At 38.9% G+C, this 23,781-nt stretch overlaps 1 protein-coding gene across 1 annotated transcript in view; it reads left to right on the top strand.

Moving 5' to 3' along the window:
- The window catches only part of DNAH6 (dynein axonemal heavy chain 6), a 279,376-nt gene that overhangs the window by 220,497 nt on the left and 35,098 nt on the right, over positions 1-23,781 (top strand). Inside the window, exons 64-68 of the mRNA XM_006055830.4 lie at positions 4,981-5,171; positions 11,094-11,254; positions 17,121-17,209; positions 18,287-18,433; positions 20,778-20,916. Coding sequence (XP_006055892.4) covers positions 4,981-5,171; positions 11,094-11,254; positions 17,121-17,209; positions 18,287-18,433; positions 20,778-20,916 — 727 coding nt within the window. The remainder of the gene's footprint in view (positions 1-4,980; positions 5,172-11,093; positions 11,255-17,120; positions 17,210-18,286; positions 18,434-20,777; positions 20,917-23,781) is intronic.

The following is a 23,781-nucleotide window of genomic DNA, read 5'->3' as shown; positions in this document are numbered from 1 at the left end:
GGTTAAGAGGACAGATGGGCAAAGGATGAAACCCTGAGGAGCACCAACTTTGAAAAGACAAAGAGAAAGGATGAAGAGCCCTTAAGAAGGAAGAGGCAGAGGGGCAAGAAGAACATCAGGAGAAAGAAATGATGTGGAAACCAAGTAGGCGTAGTGTTTCAATGCAGCAAGAATTATCAACAGATTGTAATGAATGGAGGGTGTTCTATGAGAAATGGGAGAAATAAAATGCACTGGAGAAAGTGAAGCCATAGTTTGGAGATAATTGAGGCTACACTGTAGGATTTTATACCATCCCTTTAGGAAAACAGAAAGGCTGCGGGGTTGGCCTGGGCTACTGATAATTGAAATAGATGAATGGAAGATAGAAGGTCATTGAGATTGTTGGTAAAAGTAGTTCTATAAAGGGGAAGAGCTCTAAGAAAAAGCTTATAGACTGGGAGAAGAGGGAAAACCTTGAAAGTTTCTTTGGAAGCAAATGTAGTTGGACTAGGAATGTAGTACAGTTAGAAGGACAGGAGAGGTTGGGATCAAAGTTGAGCTTAAAACTTCTAATGAGAAGTTCCAAGTGGTGACCATGTCCTGAGGGTGGCCATAGGTATGGGTGACTGCAAAAGTGATGAGATGATGTGCACTAGAGTTTAAGGTCAAGGCACTGTGCAGTTAGGATGTGGGAGGTCCTTCTAGACCCTGAACCTGGGTTGTGTCACCCCAGATGATGACAATACAATGCCTGAGACACAGTTGATAAATCACTGGAACAGACATAAATGCAGAGGAAGCTATAAGCTAGGTGGCAAGTCTTCAGTGGATATGGGACAGTGGCTACAAGGTCAGATACTGACAAAGATGAAAGGATGATTAAACAGCAGTAGTCCCAAAGAAGGAGTTTTAAAGATTGAGACATAGGCTAGAAAATTCTAGACTATGGGAAATTTTTGTTGTTTTTGTTTCAGGTTCTGTGTCTCTGTGTATGAGCTAAGGTTCTTAATGTTGCAACCATATAGAACAAATTTAATAAGTTCAAGACTAAAAAGGATATATTAAAATAAAAGGATACTGGGGTAGCTCATTAAATTTGAGGAAAAGCCAGTTAATCACACTTCAGGAGGAGCAGCTCACTGGGCAGCTCACTGAACATAACTCTATAGTATTGCCATTGATAGCACTCAACTCTCAATGAAATTGTTCCTCTAGTTTCAAATTCTCAAGAGAGAGATTCTGATTGGTCCAGCTCAACTTAAGTTTTGTTCCTCGTCCAATCAGCTACAGATAGGAAGACTGCATCATGCAGTAGAAATATGACCACACAAGAGTTCTAGAGAAGAGAACAGATGCTGGTGGGCTACATCCTGCACCAGGTGCAAGATTCCACCTGCTATGGGGCCTGTCTCACAGCCAATATTCCCATTTCTCTGGTCCAGAGAAGATCAGACTCAGGAAAAGACCTAAGACTCATTTTCTATCATTTGAAGACCAGTACCTGTCCCTCAGCTTCTGTCCATAAAATATTTAACAAGTATTCCAGGCACTGAGGATACAACTGTGAAAAAGAAAAATTCTTTTTTCTTATGAAAAAGAAAAATTACTCCCAAAGGCTTGTATTCTAGCGAGAGAGAGAAGGGACAGAAAGAATAAAATACTTTCTGCTTGCAAAAAGTTCTAAGAAGGACATGAAAGAGAAGTTTCAATAAAAGTAGTACAGTGGAAACTAGAGTAGGAAGCCAAGGAGGACCTCTTTGAAGAGGTGATAGTCTCAACTTCTCATATAAATAATTTCCTGTGTCATACCAACAACCTGTGGGGGCAGACTGGAGGGTGTCGGGCAGCAGCAGGGAGATCTGGAACAGTGCCCCTGGGTGGGGAAGCCTAGCAGAAACTCAAGGGCAGACCAACTGGGAGAAGGAAGAGGGTTCCAGAGGAGAAGGACCAGGAATAGCTGAGAGCCAGGACTTTAAGCTGTGGTTAGAGTGATTGCTCATGGGAACAAAAAAGAAATAAAGAGAATGAGAAATGGAGTCGAGCCCTGCACCAGAAGTGGGCGGAGTCACTCCCCCTCAGGCACCACCTAGGCTTGGAGAGGGGAGGAGCAAAGGGGCTTGGTAGAAAATGATTTCCTATCCCTCCCAGTCATGAAATCAGGTCAGCCTGAGGACAAGGATTTTTTGTTTGTTTTGAATTAATTTTTTATTGGAGTATGGTTGATTCACAATGTTGAGAGGTTTGTTTGTTTGTTTGTTTTTTGTCTCTTGGACCCTTTAGAGAATATGATGAAAGTTGCAAGCCTTCTTAGAGAATACACAAATGCTCTTCCACATATGATTATGTAATTCTAGTTAAGAATCTCAATCTTGGGAAATGAAGTGTGTTCTCTCTCACACACACACACACATTTATTTTTTACATTTAATTTTTATTTTTACCTTTTCACCCTCTGCATCCATTTTCTGCTCTCTGACAAACAACGGTGTGTGCTCTGTATCCAGAAGTTTATTGTTGTTGCTATTTTTTTTATTTATTTTTAATTGGAGGGTAATTGTTTTACAGTGTTGTATTGGCTTCTGCCACACAGCAACACAACTCAGGCATAAGTATACATATGTCTCCCATATGTATCCCACTCCTCTAGGTTGTCACAGAACACCGTGTTGAGCTCTCTGTGATATATAGCAATCTTCCATTAGCTATCCATTTTACACATGGCAATGTATATGATTCAACACTACTTTCTCAATTCATCCAACCCTCTCCTTCCCCCTCATTGTCCACAAGTCTGTTTTCTATGTCTGCATCTCTATTCCTGCCCTGCAAATAGGTTCATCAGTACCATCTTTCTAGATTCCATATATATGTGTTAATATGCGCTATTTGTTTTTCTTTTTCTGACTCATTTCATGCTGTGTAACAGGCTCGAGGTTCATCCAACTCACTAGAACTAACTCAAATGCATTCATTTTTTTGGCTGAGTAATATTCTGTGTATATATGTAGCACTACTTCTTTATCCATTCATCTGTTGATAGGTATCTAGGTTGCTTCCCTGTCCTGGCTATTGTAAAGAGTGCTGCAGTGAATACTGTGGTGCATGTATCTTTTTGAATGATGGTTTTCTCGGGGTGTGTGCCCAGTGCTGGGATTCTTGGGTCACGTGGTAGTTCTATTCCTGGTTTTTTAAGGAATCGCCATACTGTTCTTAGTGGCTGTATCAATTTACATCCCCACCAACCGTCCGACAGGGTTCACTTTTCTCCACATCTTCTCCAGCATTTATTTTTTTGTAGATTTTTTTGTTGGTGGCCATTCTGACCCACGTAAGGTGATACCTCATTGTGGTTTTGATTTGCATTTCTCTAGTAATAAGTAATATTGAACATCTTGTCATATGTTTGTTGACCATTTGTATGTCTTCTTTGGAGAAATGCCTGTTCAGGTCTTTCAACCACTTTTTGATTGGGTTGTTTGTTTTTCTGATATTGAGCTGCTTGTATATTTTGGAAATTAGTCTTTTGTCAATTGTTTCACTTGCAATTATTTTCTCCCATTCTGAGGATTTTCTTTTCATTTTGTTTATAGTTTCCTTTGCTGTGCAAAAGCTTTTAAGTTTAATTAGGTCCCAATTGTTTATTTTTGTTTTTATTTCCAGGAGTTGGGTCAAAAAAAATATTGCTGTGATTTATGTCAAAGAGTATTTTGCCTTGTTGTTGCTATTTTTAAGATTCCACATATGAAAGATAATATGTTTGTTTTTTTCTGTCTGACTTATTCCACTTAGTATAATGCCCTCAAGGTCCATTCATGTTGTTGCAAATGGCAAGAGTTCATTCTTTTTTATGACTGAATAATATTCCTATATGTGTATGTATCACATTTTCTTTCTTTCTTTATCCATTGATAGACACAGATAGCCAGATTTCATGTCCTGGCTATTGTAAATAGTGCTGCAGTGAACACAGTGGTGCATGTATTTTTTTCAAGTTATTGCTTTCATTTTCTTAAGATAAATACCCAGAATTGTGAGTGCTGGATCATATGGTAGTTCTGATTTTAATTTTTTGCAAAATATAAATACTGTTTTTCATAGTGGAGACATCAATTTACATTCCTAGCAACGATGCCTAAGGGCTCCCTTTTCTCCAGATCCTCACCAACATTTATTCCTTGTCTCTTTGATAATAGTCATTTTAACAGGTATGAAATGATATCTCATTGTGATTTTGATTTACATTTCCCTGATGATTAATGATCCTAAGCAGACAGATATATGTCTTTTCTGGAAAAGTGCCTATTCAGATCTTCTGCCTGTTTTTTAATTGGATTGTTTGGAATTTTTTTTGCTATCGAGTTGCATGAATCTCTTATATATTTTTGGATTTTAACACCTTATTAGATGTATGGCTCAAAGATACCTTCTCCCATTCCATAGGTTGTCTTCTTATTTTGTTGGTTGGTTCTTTTGCTGCACAGGAGCTTTTTTATTTTGTATAGTCCCACGTGCTTATTTTTGCTTTTGTTATTTGCTTTTGGTGTCATATCCAAAATCTCATTGCCAAAGCTACGTCAAGGAGCCTTTCCCCTCTGTTTTCTTCTAGGAGTTTTATGGTTTGGAGTCTTATATTTAAATTTTTAATTCATTTTGAGTTCATTTTTATGAGTGGTGTAAGCAGGAATGTAAATTGGTATAGCCACTACAGCAAACAGAATGGGAAAGCATAGTCTCTTCAATAAATTGTGTTGGGCAAATTGGATATTCATATGCATAAAAATGAAAATGAACCCATATCTTGGGTCAAACTCATGTTGTTCGAGGGTTGACTCTATAAGATCATATCATCTGCAAATAAGGACAATTTTAATTCTTCCTTTCTGATTTGGATGCCTTACTTCTTTGTCTTGCCTAATGGCTCTGGGTAGAGCTTCTGATACTATGTTGAAATGGATCCTCATCCAGTAGCCTTTTAATGTTTTTTCTTTCAACTTTCAGGTGGTTTTTGCTCTTACAGACTTTGTCATAGAAAATCTTGGGAAAGCCTTTATAGAGACACCACCTGTGGACCTCCCCACTCTGTATCAAGACATGTCATACAACACTCCCCTGGTATTTATCTTAAGCACAGGCTCAGATCCCATGGGTGCATTTCAGAGGTTTGCCCGGGAGAGTGGATATTCAGAAAGGTAAGGTCACATTGTTCAGTTTTAATCATTCATATGAATATCGCCTAGTTAAAATTTGCCTTTTTTTTCCTTCCCTCTGTGGAATGTGAATTCCTAATTCAGGTATCCCTTACTAAATAAATTAAAATACTTAATAGTTAGCTATGCATGTGATTAAAGTGGTAGTAAATTCATAAAAGCAGATGTAAACTTCATTTGAGCAAAGGGGAGATTGTTTAAATACTGAAGCATGATTAATGAAATAATAATTAAAACATTTGCTATTCCAGACATTATTTTAATGTAACTATAAAAGGACTGTAGTTTACGCTTTATGCTCAAATGTACAAAAAAATCCCATAGCTCTTTAGGTTGTATTATTAATCTCTTCTTTCTCCTGAGCCTCTATTCTGCTGAGTAAGAAAGGGAGGGGGAAGTTTAAACTTGTGAATTTACAATATTATATTTTCTTCAGACTTAAATCTCTCCAGAGTAAGCTGTTTTGACTCCTTTCTCACAAAAACTCAGTCTTCCTGACTCCTTCTTTCCCAAGTCTTCCCCAAGATGGTGTTCTGATGGGTAAGAAAGTACATAAGACCACGGGATAGCCGGGGAGAGTAGGGGTCTCATATCTAGAGGAGGTAATCTCCAGCTCCAACAGGCCATTGCATGGAGATTACAAGACAATGAATTCCATCTGTTCTTTGAAGTTCAAAGAGTTGGACACAACTGAGCAACTAAACAGCAACGATCCTTATTAGTCAAGCTTCTCTAGAGAAACAGATATATATGGATATATATACACACACACATATAATACAAATTATATATATTATGCAAATAACATATATATATTACCCTATTGTTGTTGTTGTTCAGTTGCTCCATCATGTCCAACTCTTTGCGACCCCGTGGACTGCAGCATGCCAGGCTTCTGTGTCCTTCATTATCTCCTGGAGTTTGCTCAGACTCATATCTATTCAGTCAATGATGTCATCCAATCATTTCATCCTCTGCTATCCCCTTCTCCTCCTGCCCTCAATCTTTCCCAGCATCAGGGTCTTTTCCAATGAGTCAGCTCTTCGCATAGGGTGGCCAAATATTGGAGCTTCTGCTTCAGCATCAGTCCTTCCAATGAATATTCAGGGTTGATTTCATTTAGGGTTGGCTGGTTTGCTCTCCTTGCAGTCCAAGGGACTCTCAAGAGTCTTCTCCAGCACCCAGTTCAAAAGCATCAATTCTTTGGCACTCAGCCTTCTTTATGGTCCAACTCTCACACCTGTACATGACTACTGGAAAAACCATGGCCTTGACTATATTATGCTATATATGTGTGTGTGTATATATATAATACATAAAATGAGATATTTGCTTACAGGATTATGGAGGCTAATCTCCAAAATCTGCAGTCAGCAAGAGAGAAACACAGGAAAGTCAATGCGTAATTCTAGTCCAAGTCCAAAGGTCTGAAAACCAGAAGTAATAATAATACAAGTCCCAATCTGAAAGCCAGCAGACTCAAGACCCAAGAAAAGTCAGTGTTTTCATTTGAATCCAAAAGCAAAGAAATACAATGACCCAGCTCAGTCAGGCTGAAGGAGTTCCTCTTCCTCAACCTTTTCATTCTGTTCAAGTCTTCACTTGATTGGGTGGGCCCCATCTACATTAAGGAGGAAAATCTGCTTTACTCAGTCTGCTGATTCAAATATTAATCTCACCCAGAAACATCCCCACAGACTCATTCAGAATGATGTTTGACTTAATGTCTGGGTGCCGTGTGACCCAGTCCAACCTCACTAGTAATTAGGAAACAGTAAGTTAAAACCATTAAGAAGATATTTCATACTCATCAAATTAGCAAAATCGTGCCAAAGAGAGGGAGCTATAGAAATATTCATATTGCAAGTGGGAGTGAAAAATTAGTTAAAATCATTTTGAAGAGAAATTAGCAGTATATCAGAGTTGCAGAGAGCATTCCCCATATCCCAACAACTTACTACTGAATTTGCATGTTCAAAGTCAGTCATGGATGGGCAAAGAGCCATATTCAGGAACATTCGTAGAAACATGTTTATAATAGCAACAACAAAAAAAACCTGAAAACAACCAAAATGTCCATCTTAAAAAACTATATAAATTGTGGCATATTCATATAATTGAATACACTATAGCCATGAAAATAAATAAATTAGGACTATGTTTATTAATATGGATGGGTCACACAAACTAATATTGGGCAAAATAAATTAAGTTGCACAAAAATTATATAATATTGGAGAAATTTGATAAATCATATAAAATTATTAAACATATATTATATACTGCTTATGAGTTCACATTTTTGCAATAATAGTATAAAGAGAAGTACAAAAGCTATACCAAGTCCAGGAGAGCAGTGACCTTGTAGAAGGTGAAGCTTGGATAATAAGAAAAGTGAACAGGGAGGGGCATAATGCAAGCTCAGATCATATGTTGTACTTTTGAAGCTGGGTATGGGTACATAGATACTTATATTAACTTTATAACTTTTGTTAAAAGGTTATAAAGGTGTTATAAAGGTAAAATACTTGGCTGATGAAATTAATAGTGAAATGAAGAAACTTAATCTTTATACTCAACAAATAAAACAAATGCAAGATCTTCAAATACATATGCAGCATTTATAAAATTAATGATTTTCTAAAAGATAGGTATTTCAAAAAGAATAAAACGTATTCCCTGACCACAATAAGTCTTAGAAATCTTAAAAGTTAATTTTTTTAATATTTGGAAAGCAAAAAAAAAATGTTCTTCTGAACAGCTTGTTTGTTAAAGAGAAATCATACTGGAAATTGTCCAATAAATGGACAATGACAAAAACAATATAACCTATCAAAAACCAGGGGGATTTAGTAATAATACACTTAGTGTAAATTTATACATATGTAATGACTTCTGGTTCCAGAAATGTCAGACTAATAACTCAGGCTGACATTCCCACTAAGAAAAATTAGGCAATCTAAAACTTAGTTGTTAAACTCTAACAGAAGGAAAAAATAATAAGCTAAGAGCAGAAACTAGTGACAGAAAACATTCATTCAATAGACAAGGTCTAAAAGAACAGAAGTTGCTTTTTTGAAAAATCTAATAAAATATAAATCCCTGTTGAAACTGCTAATACAGAGAGAAAGAAACAGAGACATTCAAAAAACCTATATCATGAATGAGTAAGAGAATATCACTATAGACCTGCAGACATTAAAATAATCATAAAAGCATATTACTTAAAAAGAAAACTTTGCCAATGAATTTGAAAATGTTGATAAACAAGAAAATTCCTCCAAAAGCACACCTTAAAAAACTAACAAGAATAATTAGAAAATCTAAATAGTTCAATAATTTTTTATTGAATTCATTATTAAAAACCTTCCCAGAATTCTGAGCTTATTTCAGTAATACAAGCATTAAAATACTGAACATAAATTAATTTAATTCACCACATTGAAAGAGTAATGGCAAAATATCCTTAAAGAAGAAAACTATTAATTCAACATATGCAGAAAAAGCATCTGTTAAAATTCGACATGAATTCATGGTGGGAAATGTCCTAATAAACCAAGAATCTGGAAATCATGTCTTAAAAAGAGAAAAACAGAAATAGGACATTCTTCTACTCTGATAAAATGTATCTTAATTTTTAGTGGATTTAGCAAGGTTACTGGACTTAAAATAGATTGCATTAATGCATACTAGCAACAGAAACTCTCATTCATTGTTGGTGAGAATACAAAATGGTACAGCCACTTCAGAAGACAGTTTCGTGCTTCATATGATCAGCCATCTGGCTTTTACCCAAAGGAGTTAAGAACTTATGTTCACCCAAGAATCTACATTATACTAGAGCCTACATTAAATGCATAGCAGCTTTATTCATAATTGTAAAAACTTGGAAGCAACCAAGATGTCCTTCAGTAGATGAGTGGATGAATAAACTGTGGTATATCCATACAATGGATATTGTGCTTTGCTTTCTTTCTTTTTTTTTTTTTTTTTTTTTTTTTTGTGCTTTGCTTTCTGTGCTTAGTTGCTCAGTCAAGTCCAACTCTGCTACCTCATAGACTACAGCCCGCCAGGCTCCTCTGTCCATGGGGATTCTCCAAGCAAGAGTACTGGAGTGGGTTGCCATGCCCTCCTCCAGGGGCTCATTCCAACCCAGGAATTGAACCCAAGTCTCCTGCATTGCAGGTAGATTCTTTTACCATCTGAGCCACCAGGGAAGCCCTAGAATACAAGAGTGGGTAGCCTATCCCTTCTCCGGGTGAACTTTCTGACCCAGGATTTGAATCAGGGTCTACTACATTGCAGGTGTATTCTTTACCAGCTGAGCTACCCGGGAAGCCCGCAATGGATACTATTCAGTGCTGAAAAGAAATGAGCCCATCAAGCTATGAAAAGACATGCAAGAACTTTAAATGCATATTACTAAGTGATAGAGGCCAATCTGAAAAGGCTATATATACTGGATGGTTCCAAGTATATGACATTCTGGAAAAGGCAAAACTATGAAAACAATTTAAAAAATAATAATAACAAAGAGCTTATATCCAATGTAAAGAACCCTTAGAAATCAACAAGAAAAAAGACAGGTGAACCAGTAGGAAAAAAGGGGAGAGAAGAATATGAAAGCAAATATTCAAATGTCCAATAAATAAACCTATGAAAATGGGAAATAATTTAAAACCTCAATGAGATACCATTATATATCTATCAGGTGTTAGCGAAGTTGTGGAAAAATAAGTACTCTCACCCATTGCTGGTACAAGTGTGGAATGATGGCATCACTCTGAAAAACAGTTTGATATTATAAAAAAAATTAAGCATACACATACTCTGTCAAACAGCAGTTCCATTCCTAAGAAGATACACAACAAAATGGAGTACACATGTATCCCAAGAGACATCTGTGAGAATGGCTATTGCATCATTATTTGTAATAGCCAAGAACCAGAAGTAACTCAAAAGTCCAGCAAGAGCAGAATGGATGAATAAACTGTGATATAAGCATACAGTAGAATATTATGAAAATGAATGACACACAGTAATATGAATTAATCTGAAGAAATAATGTTGATTGAAATAGACCAAATATAATATACACTTTATGATTCCATTTATATAAATTCAAAAACAAGCAAAATTAATCTATGGTGTTAGAATTCAAAATAGTTGTTGCCTTTGAGACAAAGGGACTCAAATTGACAGGGTACTAGTAATGTTCTCTTTTTGTTTTTGCCCTGGGTGGTGGTTCTTCTGTACATTCTCTTTGAGAGAAATCATCAAGCTAAACACTAATGATTCGTGTACTTTTGTATATATGTTGCAACGCCATGGACTGTAGCCTACCAGGCTCCTCTGTCAATGGGATTTTCCAGGCAATAGTCCTGGAGTGGATTGCTATTTCCTTCTCCAGGGGATCTTCCCAACCCAGGGATTGAACCCGGGTCTCCTGCATTGTAGACAGACACTTTACCATCTAAGCCACCAGGGAAGTCCTGTATATATGTTAGACTTTGGGTTTTCAAAAGCTTTTAAAAAACTGACCTATAGCATTAGAAGTCAGGACAAAGGATACCTTTGGGATGGAGGAAGAGAAGATGATTGGAATAGAAAGGAGATAGGAGAGATGTCTCTGGGGTGTTAGGAAAGTTCTCTTCTCAAGCACAGATGTTTATTTCCTCTATGCACTTTTATTTGTATATTTGAATACACAACTATATTTGTCTTATGCACTTTTGTGTGTTATAGTAAAAAAACAAGAAAATAAGAAAAATTATTTTTACATCTATCAGAATGAGAATTTGAAATGTATGCATATTCTAGAAGCCTACCATATTTACATTTCTTAATAGTTGCATTACTTAAAAGTAATAAGAAACAGCATTTCATTGTTGTTTTTGAATTCAGGGTGCAGTCAATTTCACTGGGACAAGGACAAGGACCTATTGCTGAAAGAATGATCAAAGATGCAATGAAATCAGGAAACTGGGTGTTTCTGCAAAACTGCCACCTTGCTGTTTCTTGGATGTTGGCAATGGAGGAGCTAATTAAAACCTTCACAGATTCAAGTATGTTGAGCATATAACATTTATATAATAATACCATTTTTATGTGGCCTTTCTTGTTGAATCCAGTCCTTATAACAATTATTATTGGCATTGTTTATCCCATATTAAAAGGAAAAATTTGAGATCTAGAGGGGTTAGTTAGGTTACATGACCCAGATTCAAATAAAAATGTTCAGACTACAAACTGAACTGGGTCATTTTTGTTGCATGTTACCTTCTACGGGAGACCATTTGAATTCAAAATAAATAACATCTAGGCATGATATTAATAAAAAAAGAAATAGAAAACGGACTTGGGACAAAAGAAGAAAATTATATTTTTCACTACAGAATGAGAGAAGTTCAGGAACAGGGTTTGAGTTAACACCAGTTCTCATGGTGGTGTTTTAGCACTTTTTATCCTCTATAACCCACATGACAATTAACTTTCACATGTGTCTCAGAGACACATACACCCCCACGGGTGTGCCCAACATAAGTCATACTTGCCACCACTAACTATACTATCACTGCCTTCTTTCCCACTCGAGTAAGTATAATGGGCTGCAAAGAGAGAAGATGTGGAGTTGGAATTGACTCATTTTTATTCAGTAGTATAAAAATAATTGAAACCTTAGGAACTGTATGATAGGTAATAAGCTGTGTGGGGCAAACTTCCTCACTGTCCCAGAAGGTCATGGAAGAGAACTGCCCACCTGGGATATCCAGGGCCTTTTCTCTGGTGTCCTCCTTTGTGTCCTGACAGAGGGCTTTCTAGAAAGGTGAGAACTAGGCAGATGACTTTCCTTATCGTTGCCTGTTAAAATGAAGACCTTCTCTGCCAGAGTCCAGCCCCGGTGGATCCAGGGAATTCGAAGGGGAGATGGCATCGGCGATCAGGAAACAATTGCTTAATTAAACGTTAATTAAGGATATAAAGAGTGGTTAAATAAGGATAGCTCAGTGAGGAAATTCAGTGGAGAAAAGAGGCTGAATAATTCAGCCAGAAAGTGAGAGAAAGAACGACATGGGGAGACCAAGTTTCAGTGAACAAGGCCTGCACTTTATTTTTCAAGGTAGTTTTTATACCTTAAGTTACGCATAGAGGATAATGGGGGAAGGGGTAGAGTCATGCAGTAAGCCAGGCTTTCTTCCTGCAAACTTATCATATGCAAAAGTTTAGGTGATTTGCATCATCTTCTGGCCCGGAGGCCTGTTAACATTTTAAGACCCTTTCTTCAGAAAACTTATTTTTCTCTAAAGGTGACTAGTCAGGCGCCACCCTCCAAAAGCATTAGATGAAGTTGCATTCCTACAGGGCAAAGGTGTGGTGGGCTATAACAAGAAAAAGAATTAACTCAAGGGTCCAAGGTTACAAACATTAAAGCTACTACTTACACCAATTATATTAATCAATACACTGCCAGGGACACAGCAGGTAAGGGATATGGAGACTTACCAGCAAACATTGGCCCAACAAGTGAAAATTCAACCCTTCACCAATACAATTTCTAATCAATCTTTTAACTGCTCAAAGGAATCTGTATTCAGACAGTTTAGAACATCTCATGCCTCTCACAGTTGGGAGACTCTGAGCAATCACATGTGGCCGGAAAAACCTATTCAGGCAGGCTAGAGAGGACTTCCAAAGGAGTTTGTAGGTTGAAACGCTATCACACCCAGGAACTTTATTAACTGGAGCTGTAAGTTAACTCTTTTTTTTTTTCAGAGAGAGGTAGTGGGGGGACAGCCCCCCATAAAGTCAGAGGTGTAGGTGAGAGCACAAAGCAGAAAGTAGGCAGACTCTGGTTTTGTGGGTAGATGTTCGAGAATTTCCAGGGGGACTCCTGAGACTCGATCCTGCCTTTGCATATGCCCAGCCTCCTTCCTCATGACCTTTGCCAGGGGCGGAGCTCCTGCTCCAGGCACTTCTCCTTTACAGAGCAGCCAGCCTGCACTGGTCACCAAGCCACCAACAGGGCTTAGCAGCCTTCCCCAAAGATCCCTCACTCCCTGATTGCCCCGTGCCCTGCCTTCTACAGACTGCTTCCATCAAGGACAGAGTCTGTAGCATCTGCCACCCAGAATCTCCACTCTTTCCACTCTTCGCAATACGATCAAGAGATGGCTTGCTTCCTGTGGGGTCTGTGACTTACTTCTATTTAAATAAGTAAAGAAAAATGATATGGTGTTTACTACTTGAATCATCAGATTCCTTATCCTGATGATTAGGATTATGATTAAGAAAAAATGCTAAAGAAGGCATCTAAAAAGCAGTTTGCTGCAGAGGTACTATGGGAGCCTTCCAAATAAGGACCAGTCATTCACCTTCACAATGACCTTGCCAGACCTACAAAGAGGCTGAATGGGCCACGGAAGCCAGAAAAGTTGTTGATGAAGTTTAAGAGCTTAAGTGGACAGAAAAATCCTCTTCTGGTCCTTGTTACAACTGTTTACTAACATAACCATTTGGGTTCTAATGTTTAACCTGAACCAGTATAAAATAAAATACATTCAGGGAGGGACTTCCCTGGTGGTCCAGTGGCTGAGACTCCATGCTCCTAATGCAGGGGGCCCAGTTTATATCCCTGGTCAGGGAACTAGATCCCACATGCCACAACTAAGACCAGGAGCAGCCAAATAAATAAATAAATATTTTTAAAAATTACATTCAGGTAAGAAGTTGAAAAGAGAAAGTGAATGAAAGAAAAAAAGAGAGAGAGGGAAAAAGCCTCTGGACTTGAAATTCTAAGACCTGAGTAGAGTTTGGCCCCCACCACTGCCTGACTATATATATATCACACCTCGTCTCTGGGCCTCTGCTTCCTCAGAAATAAAGTGACTACACAGCCCCATTGCTACAAGTCCCATACTAAGATGATTTCTATTCTATTCCAGTTCTGAACTTCTATGATGTCTGTAAATGTTAAGATCCTTGATGCTTTTGCAGTTGTTAGGTAGGTAGAATAGGAAAAAGGAGTCCAAAATGGTTGTAGCTAAAAGACAAGGAAGGTCCGAGGACCAGAGTGAAGACTTCAGGCAGAACAAACAGAACAAACAGCACTCCTGGCTAAGCCCAATTTGCATAGGGCAGGCCCAGGTGGAGGAAAAGACATATAAAAGGAGGAGCCAAAGCGCTTTCTCTCAGACTCTCTCCCGCGTGCATGCGCGCTCTCTCTCTCCCTCTCTCTTTCTTTCTCTCTCTCTCTCTCTTTCTCCCTCCCCACGCACTCCTCCACTCTCTTCTCTTCGAGTCTTGGATTCTCCTGCTATCTTCTAAATAAAATGGAGCTGTAACATTGATTTGCCTAAGAGCTGTAACACGGTTTGTCCAAGACCCGAGAGCTGTGATGCGCCGAGGGCTTTAATGTCCGTTGCTCCAAATCTTTGTTGTGATGAGACAAAGAACCGAGGAACATACACTCGTGTGACATCTATGCGTGGGGAGGGAGGGAGAGAGAGTGAGAGAGAGAGAGAGAGAGAGAGCGGGCACATGCACACGGGAGAGAGTCCGAGAGAAAGCGCTTTGGCTCCTCCTTTTATATGTCTTTTCCTCCACCTGGGCCTGCCCTATGCAAATTGGGCTTAGCCAGGAGTGCTGTTTGTTCTGTTTGTTCTGCCTGAAGTCTTCACTCTGGTCCTCGGACCTTCCTTGTCTTTTAGCCACCGCCATTTTGGACTCCTTTTCCCTATTCTACCTACCTAACACAGTCATGAGAGAAAAAAAACGATTTTTAAGATGCTTCTCTAAACCTGGCCTTTTTCACTCTTCAGTTTTTGTGTGTGTGTGGATGGTGGGGGGGTTAGTTAATGAAATCATTAGCCCTAAGATTTTATGATATCTGACTTCTATGCTAATCAGTCAGTCAGTCATTTCAGTCGCTCAGTAGTGTCCAACTCTTTGCCATCCCATGGACTGCAGCACGCCAGGCTTCCGTGTCCATCACCAACTCCCAGAGCTTGCTCAAATCATGTCTTTCAAGTCAGTGATGCCATCCAGCCATCTCATCCTCTGTCGTCCCCTTCTCCTCCTGCCTTCAATCTTTCCCAGTATCAGGGTCTTTTCTAATGAGTCAATTCTTCACACCGGTGGTCAAAGTATGGGAGCTTCAGCTTTAGCATGAGTCCTTCCAATGAATATTCAAGACTGATTTCCTTTACGATTGACTGGTTTGATGTCATTGCAGTCCAAGGGACTCTCAAGACTCTTCTCCAACACCACAGTTCAAAAGCATCAATTCTTTGGTGCTCAGCTTTCTTTATGGTCCAACTCTCGTATCCATACATGATTACTGATAAATTTTTACCATAGAAACAACTTTAATGTTGCTCTGGAATTGCATTGAGTTGGTCAAAAAGTTTGTTTGGGTTCTTCCCTTGAACCAAAAAGTGGACTAACTTTACTAGAACAATACTAGAACTAACTTAATCTTGGCTATTTAATGTAGCTCATTAGTTTAGATTACTAAACCAAGAAGTATAAATACAGCCTTAATCTGCAGCCATTCATTTAATAAATATTCGAGAACCTACTGTGTACCACACACTGTTCTAGCTACTTAGGGCATGTTGGTGAACAAAGCAACCACAGTCATCTGCCCTCCTCAAGCTTACATGCTAGTGAGTGGAGACAGACAAACCACATAAACAAACCACATAACAAATAAGTAATGTATATGGTATGATAGAATGTGGTCAGTGCTTTGGGAAAAATTAAAAGTAAAGTGAGGAGGAACAGGAAGGTCGGGGTGGAATGAGAGTAAGGAGGAAGGGTGGAGAGTAGTTTTAAATGGGGTGGTCTGGGTAGACCTCTTTGAGAAGTTGTCATTTGACCAACTCTTGAGAAAAGTCGTTGAGTCTAAAGGAAGAGCATTCCAGGTAAAAGGAACAGCTACTGCCTGGGGGCTCCCCCTAAGGAGGTAGGGGGAGCATGCCAGAGGAACACCAGCACTTGTGCTTAGAGACCAATGCCGAGAAAGACCTCCTTGGATGATGCTTGTGTCTTCCTGTGACAGAAACAGTAGCTTTCCCAGTTCTGCTCTGGCCTTTTGAAACTGGAATGCAGCTTGTTTTTTCTTAGGTTCTCTGTCCACAACTCAAAAAGGAAGCATATTGACTTCTTGATGCTGCCTGTGAGGTCTCTCCATTTCCCTGCTCACTGAGTTCCCTCTGCTTCTTCTCTGAAGAAGGAACACATTCCTTTATTCTCCATAACGCTTTCTGACCATTTTCATGAAATTTTCCCTACGTTGAATGGCTAACAACAAATAAAAATTAAAACAACTTCACAAGCATAAAGATAGTAACTGTCCTTTTTTTTGTTTGCAAAACTACCAATTTCAGAGGAATGATCCTTAACATTTCTATCAAGAATTGAAAATTAACATTCCTGGACTTCCCTGGTGGTCCAGTGGTTAAGAGTCTGCCTGCCAATGCAGGGGACACAAGTTCGATCCCTGGTCTGGGAAGATTCCACATACCTCATGGCAACTGGACCTGTGCACCACAACGATTGAAGCCCTTGAGCTTTAGAGCCTGAACACCACAGCCAGAGAGTAGCCCCTACTCGCTGCAACTAGAAAAAGCCCATGCACAGCAATGAAGACCCAGCACAGTCAAAATAATTAATAATTTTTTAAAAAGAATAGAACAAGTTCTTAATTTCTTTATTCGACTGTGCCAACATCCAGACTGCCAGGCTCACCTGGGTGAAGAGCTTCTAGAAGGAGTCCCCTCACCTCCATTCTAGAACATTTTACATCAAATATTTTAAAAAGATAAACTAGTCCTTAAACAGAGCTTATCTTTTTCTATTCTATAATAATTATTTCTTATAGAAAAATATTAATGAGTTAAGCATTTTCCTTTTTGTCTTTGTTTTAAACAGATGTTGTTATCAAGGACACATTTCGACTTTTTTTAAGTTCCATGCCTAGTAATACATTTCCTGTGACAGTCCTTCAAAATTCGGTCAAGGTAACGTATGTTCGTGGTTGAACTCTGTGACATGATTGGCCTCAGGGCGCTCCCCGAGAGAATCCATGGAGCCCACTGGGCCTGTGCAGGGTTGTGTCAGGGTTTGGTCAGCCAAGGTGGGGAGGTGGGAGTCAGTGTCCATTCACCGGAGAGTGAATAGGGAAACAATTTTCCAGGCCACTGCCCTTCCTGTGTGCCCTTCTGCTAGTCATTCAACACCTCCCTGCTTCCCCTCTTCAAGAAAATGTCTAGGATGCAAAGAGATGAGAATAGAACCCTTCCCAGAGTTAAGAATATGTTTCAGCATGTGGGAGACAGGAAAGCCCAAAGGCAGTATGGCTGATGGATTGAAACCTCAATTATTTTTCACATAATTCAGAAAACTTGGATAGAGAGACTTACTAAGTAAAATAGACCTTCAAGCTGAGGGCTGGAGACCCTATGGCAAGTCCTAGAAGGCATTTTTTTTTTTTTTTTTTGCTATGCTGCACAGCATTCAGGATCTTAGTTCCCCAACCAGGGATCGAAGTTTCCATATATGGGAAACCTCTGCATATGAACCTGGAGAAGGAAATGGCAAGCCCCTCCAGTATTCTTGCCTGGAGAATCCCATGGACAGAGGATCCTGGTGGGCTGCAGTCCATGTGGTCGCAAAGAATCAGACATGACTGAGCAATTAACACACACTTCTGCATATGAATGATCACTCAGGAACCAGAGTTGTCTCTTCCCTGGTGCCCTGTGCCATCAAGGCAAAGTGTAGGGTGGACATTGAGAGGACCAGAAAATCCAGTGCAGAAGGCCTGAGCATCATTTCTGGCCTGTGGTTAGAAAAATGGACACCAAATGGAAAGGTCTGAGATTCTTGTGGAGGTGGTTCACCCACCCACTGTAAGCCTGAGAACCCCCTATTCTCCAGAGGCCAAGGCTGAGAGAGATACAGAGCTGGCAGGAACAGGGCAGGAATGCCTCCCAGGCATCAGTTACCTGCATCCCATCACTGGCTTCTATATGTGTTATTTGGAAAAAATGCAAATCTGTACAACCACACTCTCTGCCATGTGTCTCTAAATACAGGTAACCAATGAGCCTCCAAAAGGTTTACGTGCAAATATCAGACGAGCATTTACCGAAATGATGCCTTCATTTTTTGAAGAAAATATACTTGGAAGAAAATGGAGACAAATAATATTCGGCATTTGTTTCTTCCATGCAATTATTCAGGTACACTTAATTTGCTAATTTTTTAAATATAGACAAGGAGAAGTGTATTAGGTTAAAATCAATAAGGGGCTTCTATGGTGGCTCAGATGGTAAAGGATCTGCCTGCAATGCAGATGACCTAGGTTCGATCCCTGGGACAGGAAGATCCCCTGGAGAAGGGAATGGCTACCTGCTTCGGTATTCTTGCCTAGAGAATTCCATGGACAGAGGAGCTTGGCGGGCTACGGTCCATGGAGTTGCAAAGAGTTGGATATGGCCAAGTGACTAACACTTTAAATCAATAAAAAAGTAAAATTAAAAGCTTACAAATGACATTGTGAAATGCTGAGGTCTTTGTTCTATCTGAACCCAAGTTGTTTTAACTCAGTCCCTAGACCTCCCTGGTAGCTCAGATGATAAAGAATCTGTCTGCAATGTAGGAGACGTGGGTTCGATCCTTTGGTCAGGAAGCTCACTTGGAGAAGGAAATGGCTACCCACTCCAGTATTCTTGCCTGGAGAATTCCATGGACAGAGTAGCCTGGCAGACTACAGTCCATGGGGTCGCAAAGAGTCGGACATGACTGAGCAACTAACATGCACACTCTCTGATTTCTGTATGACCCTTGCCTCTGTACCTCATAGCTTTGCCTCCCAGCTCTGCTCTGACCTAAGGAGCCACATCGCCTGGACGAATGCAGTAGGTCAAATTCAAAAGCATGAAGTTGTCTCCTCAGCTGTGCTTCACTCACAAAATCTGCTTCCCCTCCAGACTCTACTCCTGAAATCGATGGTCCCATTTTTGTAATCACCTACGGTCAGAATTTCAGGACTGTTTTTATCCTTCCTCCTTTACACATATATATCATGTTGGTCAGCAAGTCTTCATTTTTTATTACAATAATTTCATTCTCACCTGTTTCTGTTTGAATGGGCTTAACACCCTTAATGGCTTGCCTCCAGGACTTCCCTGGTGGCTTAGACGGTAAAGCATCTGTCTACAATGCGGGAGACCTGGGTTCGATCCCTGGGTTGGAAAGATCCCCTGGAGAAGGAAATGGCAATCCACTCCAGTACTGTTGCCTGGAAAATCCCATGGACAGAGGAGCCTGGTAGGCTACACAGTCCATGGGGTCGCAAAGAGTCAGACATGACTGAGCAACTTCACTTTCACCACCCTTAATGGCTTCCTCCCTGGGCATAGGGAAAGCTTCTAACATAGATATCAGAAAGGGGTAGAGAGTGCCCCACTCAATAGTCTTATCAAGGCCTTATATACTTTTACAATTGGTTTCTACAATAGAAAGGTCTTACCAGACCCACTCCCACATAAGATAACAGGATTAGACAGAAGGTTCTCCTTAAGAAGGAGAAACATGTCCTTGAGCAAGATACATTGTTGCTATATAATCATTAGTACATAGCTTAAGGAAAAACATACCCTTGATCAAGATGAGTTGTCTTGCTGTGTAATAATTAGCTCTGGGCTAAAAACAAAAAATAATGTCTTATGTGACTAAGATAAAGGAATGTAGAAAAAAAAAACTTTTGTCCTTTTCTCATCCTTGAGAGCCAGGGACTCCTTATCAACCTATCTAAGAATTAACTCTCTCAGGAGGTACAAACTATTGAGTATAAGATAAGCTCAACAATGTATTGAACAATATGGGGGCTATAGCCAATATTTTGTAATAACCGTAAATGGAGTGTAGCCTTTAAAAATTGTATAAAAGATACTTTAAAAAAAAAAAAAAGAAGAAGGAACATGGCACCCATCCTCTGATATAATCAGTTTAGAGTTAAGAAATCAGGTGGGAGAGGGCGATAACAAAGAGTGGGAAAGATTTCCCTGTGGAGAGTCATGAAACAGGAATTGAGATTCTGGATACCAGTTTTTTAAAAAGGTCTCTGTGGAGAAGTCAGTGTATAATCAACCCATCAGGCATGACTGAAAAGCCTGCATGATGGACAGACTTCTGAGAAGATTTAGGGGCAGCTCTCTCCATCAGACAGGTGATTAGCATCAGTATTTTTATACCAAGAAGACTCTAAGGTGGGATATTTTTTCCTATTTTGATGGGTAAATATTTTATTTTACCATAAAGAACAAATGTTCTTTTGTCAGGTCTGTCACAATTTCACATTTCCAGTAATATCTAATTATCTTTTGGAAAGTTGGAAAAAGACTAGAATTGGAGGAAGAGGTGCCTGCCCTATTTGATGAAAGTCAAACTGAAAGCCTCACTCAAGTTGAATGGCATTTTGCACAATGAGGATGCCAAACTTCAACAGAAACTCTGGTTTTCAGTATTTTATGCAAAATTAATTTTATCAAACTTTAAGACCATTTTCATTTTCTGTTCTAGGAGAGAAAAAAGTTTGGCCCTCTTGGTTGGAATATCTGCTATGAATTTAATGATAGCGACAGGGAATGTGCTCTACTGAACCTCAACCTTTACTGTCAAGAAGGAAAGATTCCCTGGGATGCACTGATTTACATCACTGGTCAGTATGCCCACATGGTCTGATGTCCAGCTCTCCACCACACGGTTGTTGGTTTATACCTACCTGGCTTATACCAAGATGGTATCCTCCCAAGTGTATGGTGAGGGTGGTGATGACTTCTAATATTCCCTTTGAGAAGATAAGACCATGATAAGAATATCATAAGAATGTTTATACAGAGAAGACGAGACAGATATTTTCCCAGATGATAATAGAGAACTCTTAGATAGTTCTTGCTACATACCAAGCACATTTCAGGCATAGCCCATGAATTAGCAGATTTAATCCTCATAAGAACCCTGTAAGGTAAAGACTGTTATATCCCTATTTTATAAATAAGGAAACTGAAGCACACAGTTTACAAGTGTGAAGCCAAGATTTAAGCAAGCAATCCAGCCTCCAGAGTTTGTGCTCTTAAATTCAAAAGAATCTGAACATAGTTGACCAGTAGAGACCTATTGAGTCAGGGGTACTTACAACAAAGGAAAAAATATTTTATGAAGTATGATTTTTAGCAAATATTAATTGTGGCCCTGTGAGATCTTACTGGTAAAACTAGATCCAGTTTAGACCATGCAGGTCCAAATAATGAAAAAAAGATTCCCATTAGGAGGTGGGGGAGAAAGAGAGCCTGAAAAGGAGCAGAATGGGAATGGATGGTTTTCATTGGTGAGCAAAGGAAATGAGGACCAGCAGAGAAGGGTCAGCTGATCTAGAGACTTGAACAGCATGTGACACCTTGGAACATGCTTGAGTGAAGGGCAGTGAAACAATAGTGAATATGGATGAAAACCTATCTCCAGGCTGGACCAAGAAGGGTGGGCATGGAACCTGGGAAACTCCTTTGGACTTCTGCCCCCAGCCACTCCTGTGGGGCTAAGATTGCTTAACATAACAGTGAACTAGACAGTATTCTCCCTGCCACCCTGTACATACCCCGAAATTCCTGCTTCCCAGCTTTTCTCTGCTTTCTTTCTTTCCTAGAACCTTTGACCTTTCCATTAGCTCAGTTGTTTCTACTGCTGTGAAAGTAACTGGGTTTTGAAAAGCATAGAAAGGAACAAGACAATGATACATCTTTTCTCACTACTACTATTCAATGTTGTGCTGAAGTTTCTATCCTGGAAAATTAGACAAGGAAATAAATAAAAGGCATCAGTTTAGAATGGAAGAAGTAAATTATTTGCAGTTGACATCTCGAATGCAGAAAATCCTAAAGAATTCACAAACACACACTGGAAGTAACAAATGAGTTCAGCAAGGCGGTGGGATACAAAGTCAATATACAAAAATCAACTCCTTTTCTGTACACTGGTAATGAACAATTTGAAAATATTTGTAATTACGTTCATGATAGCATCAAAAAGAATAAACAGCTTAAGAATAATTTAATAAAAGAAGTGCAGATTTGTACACTGAAACCTGCAAAGCACTGCCAAAGAAAATTAAAGATAATCTAAATTAATGAAGAGACATGACATGCTTATGAATTGAGAGATACAATATCGTTAAAGTAATAACATTCCCGAGACCGATCTATAGATTTAACACAATCTATAGATTTAACATGGGCTTCCCTGGTGGCTCAGATGGTAAAGAGTCTGCCTGAAATGCGGGAGACCTGGGTTCAATCCCTGAGTCGGGACGATCCCCTGGAGGAGGGCATGGCAACCCACTACAGTATTCTTGCCTGGAGAATCCCCATGGACAGAGGAGCCTGGTGGGCTACAGTCCATGGGATTACAAACAGTCAGACATGACTTAGCAACTAAGCACAAGCACAACATAGATTTAGCACAATCGATGACAGATTTAACAGCTAAAGCTGATCATAAAATCTGCGGAAATGTGAAGGGCCCCAAAAAACAAAAACAATCTTAAAAAAAAAAAAATGAATGAGTCAGAAGAGTTATAATTCCCAATTTCAAAAGTTATACAAAACCACAATAATCAAAACAGGATTTACTGTATAGCACAGGAAGCTATATTCAATATCTTGTAACAAACTATAACAGAAAAGAATTGGAAAAAAGATATATACACATATATGTATAATTGAATCATTTTGCTGTACACCTTGAACACAATATTGTAAATCAATTAAATTCAATTTTTAAAAAAAGACTATATAGTACTGGCATAATGTTAGACATATAATCAATGGAACAGAATTGAGAATCCAGAAATAAACTCTTATATTTATCATCATTTTTAACAAAGGCACCAGGACAACTTAACAAATGATGCTGGGACAATTGGATACCCAGCTGCTAAAGAGAGAATTTGAATCCTTATCTCATAGCATACAAAAAAATTAATTCAAACTGAGTGGTATATCTAAATGTAAGAGCTAAAACTATAAAACTCTTAAGAGAAAGCATATAAATAAATCCTTATGACTTTAGGTTAATTATGGCTTCTTCAATATGGTGCAAAAGCCACTAGTAATTAAAGAAAAATAATAAATTCAACTTTTTCAACATGTTAAGCTTTTACACCTCAGCAAATACTATCAAGAAAATGAAAAAGCAAGACATATACTGAGATAAAATATTTGCAAGTCATGTATCTGATAAGGAACCTGTCTATGAAGTGTGTAAAGAACTCCTATAACAGTAAGAAAAAAAATCCAATTTTAAAATGGGCAAAAGATTTGAATGTACATTTCACCAAAAAATACAAACAGATGCCTAAGAAGCACATGAAAATATGCTCAATTAATCATTAGGAAAATGAAAATTGAAACCATATTGAGATACCACTTTATACCTATTAGGATGACTATAATAAAAAAAAGACCATAACAAGTGTTATCAAGAAAGGGAAGAAACTGAAACTCTCCTACATTGCTGGTGGCAATGCAAT

Source organism: Bubalus bubalis, chromosome 12 (genome assembly GCF_019923935.1).
Source record: "Bubalus bubalis isolate 160015118507 breed Murrah chromosome 12, NDDB_SH_1, whole genome shotgun sequence".
Classification (NCBI taxonomy): Eukaryota; Metazoa; Chordata; class Mammalia; order Artiodactyla; family Bovidae; genus Bubalus; species Bubalus bubalis.
The sequence above is the reverse complement of the archived record's forward strand: the minus strand, read 5'-3'. Positions and strand labels throughout refer to the sequence as shown.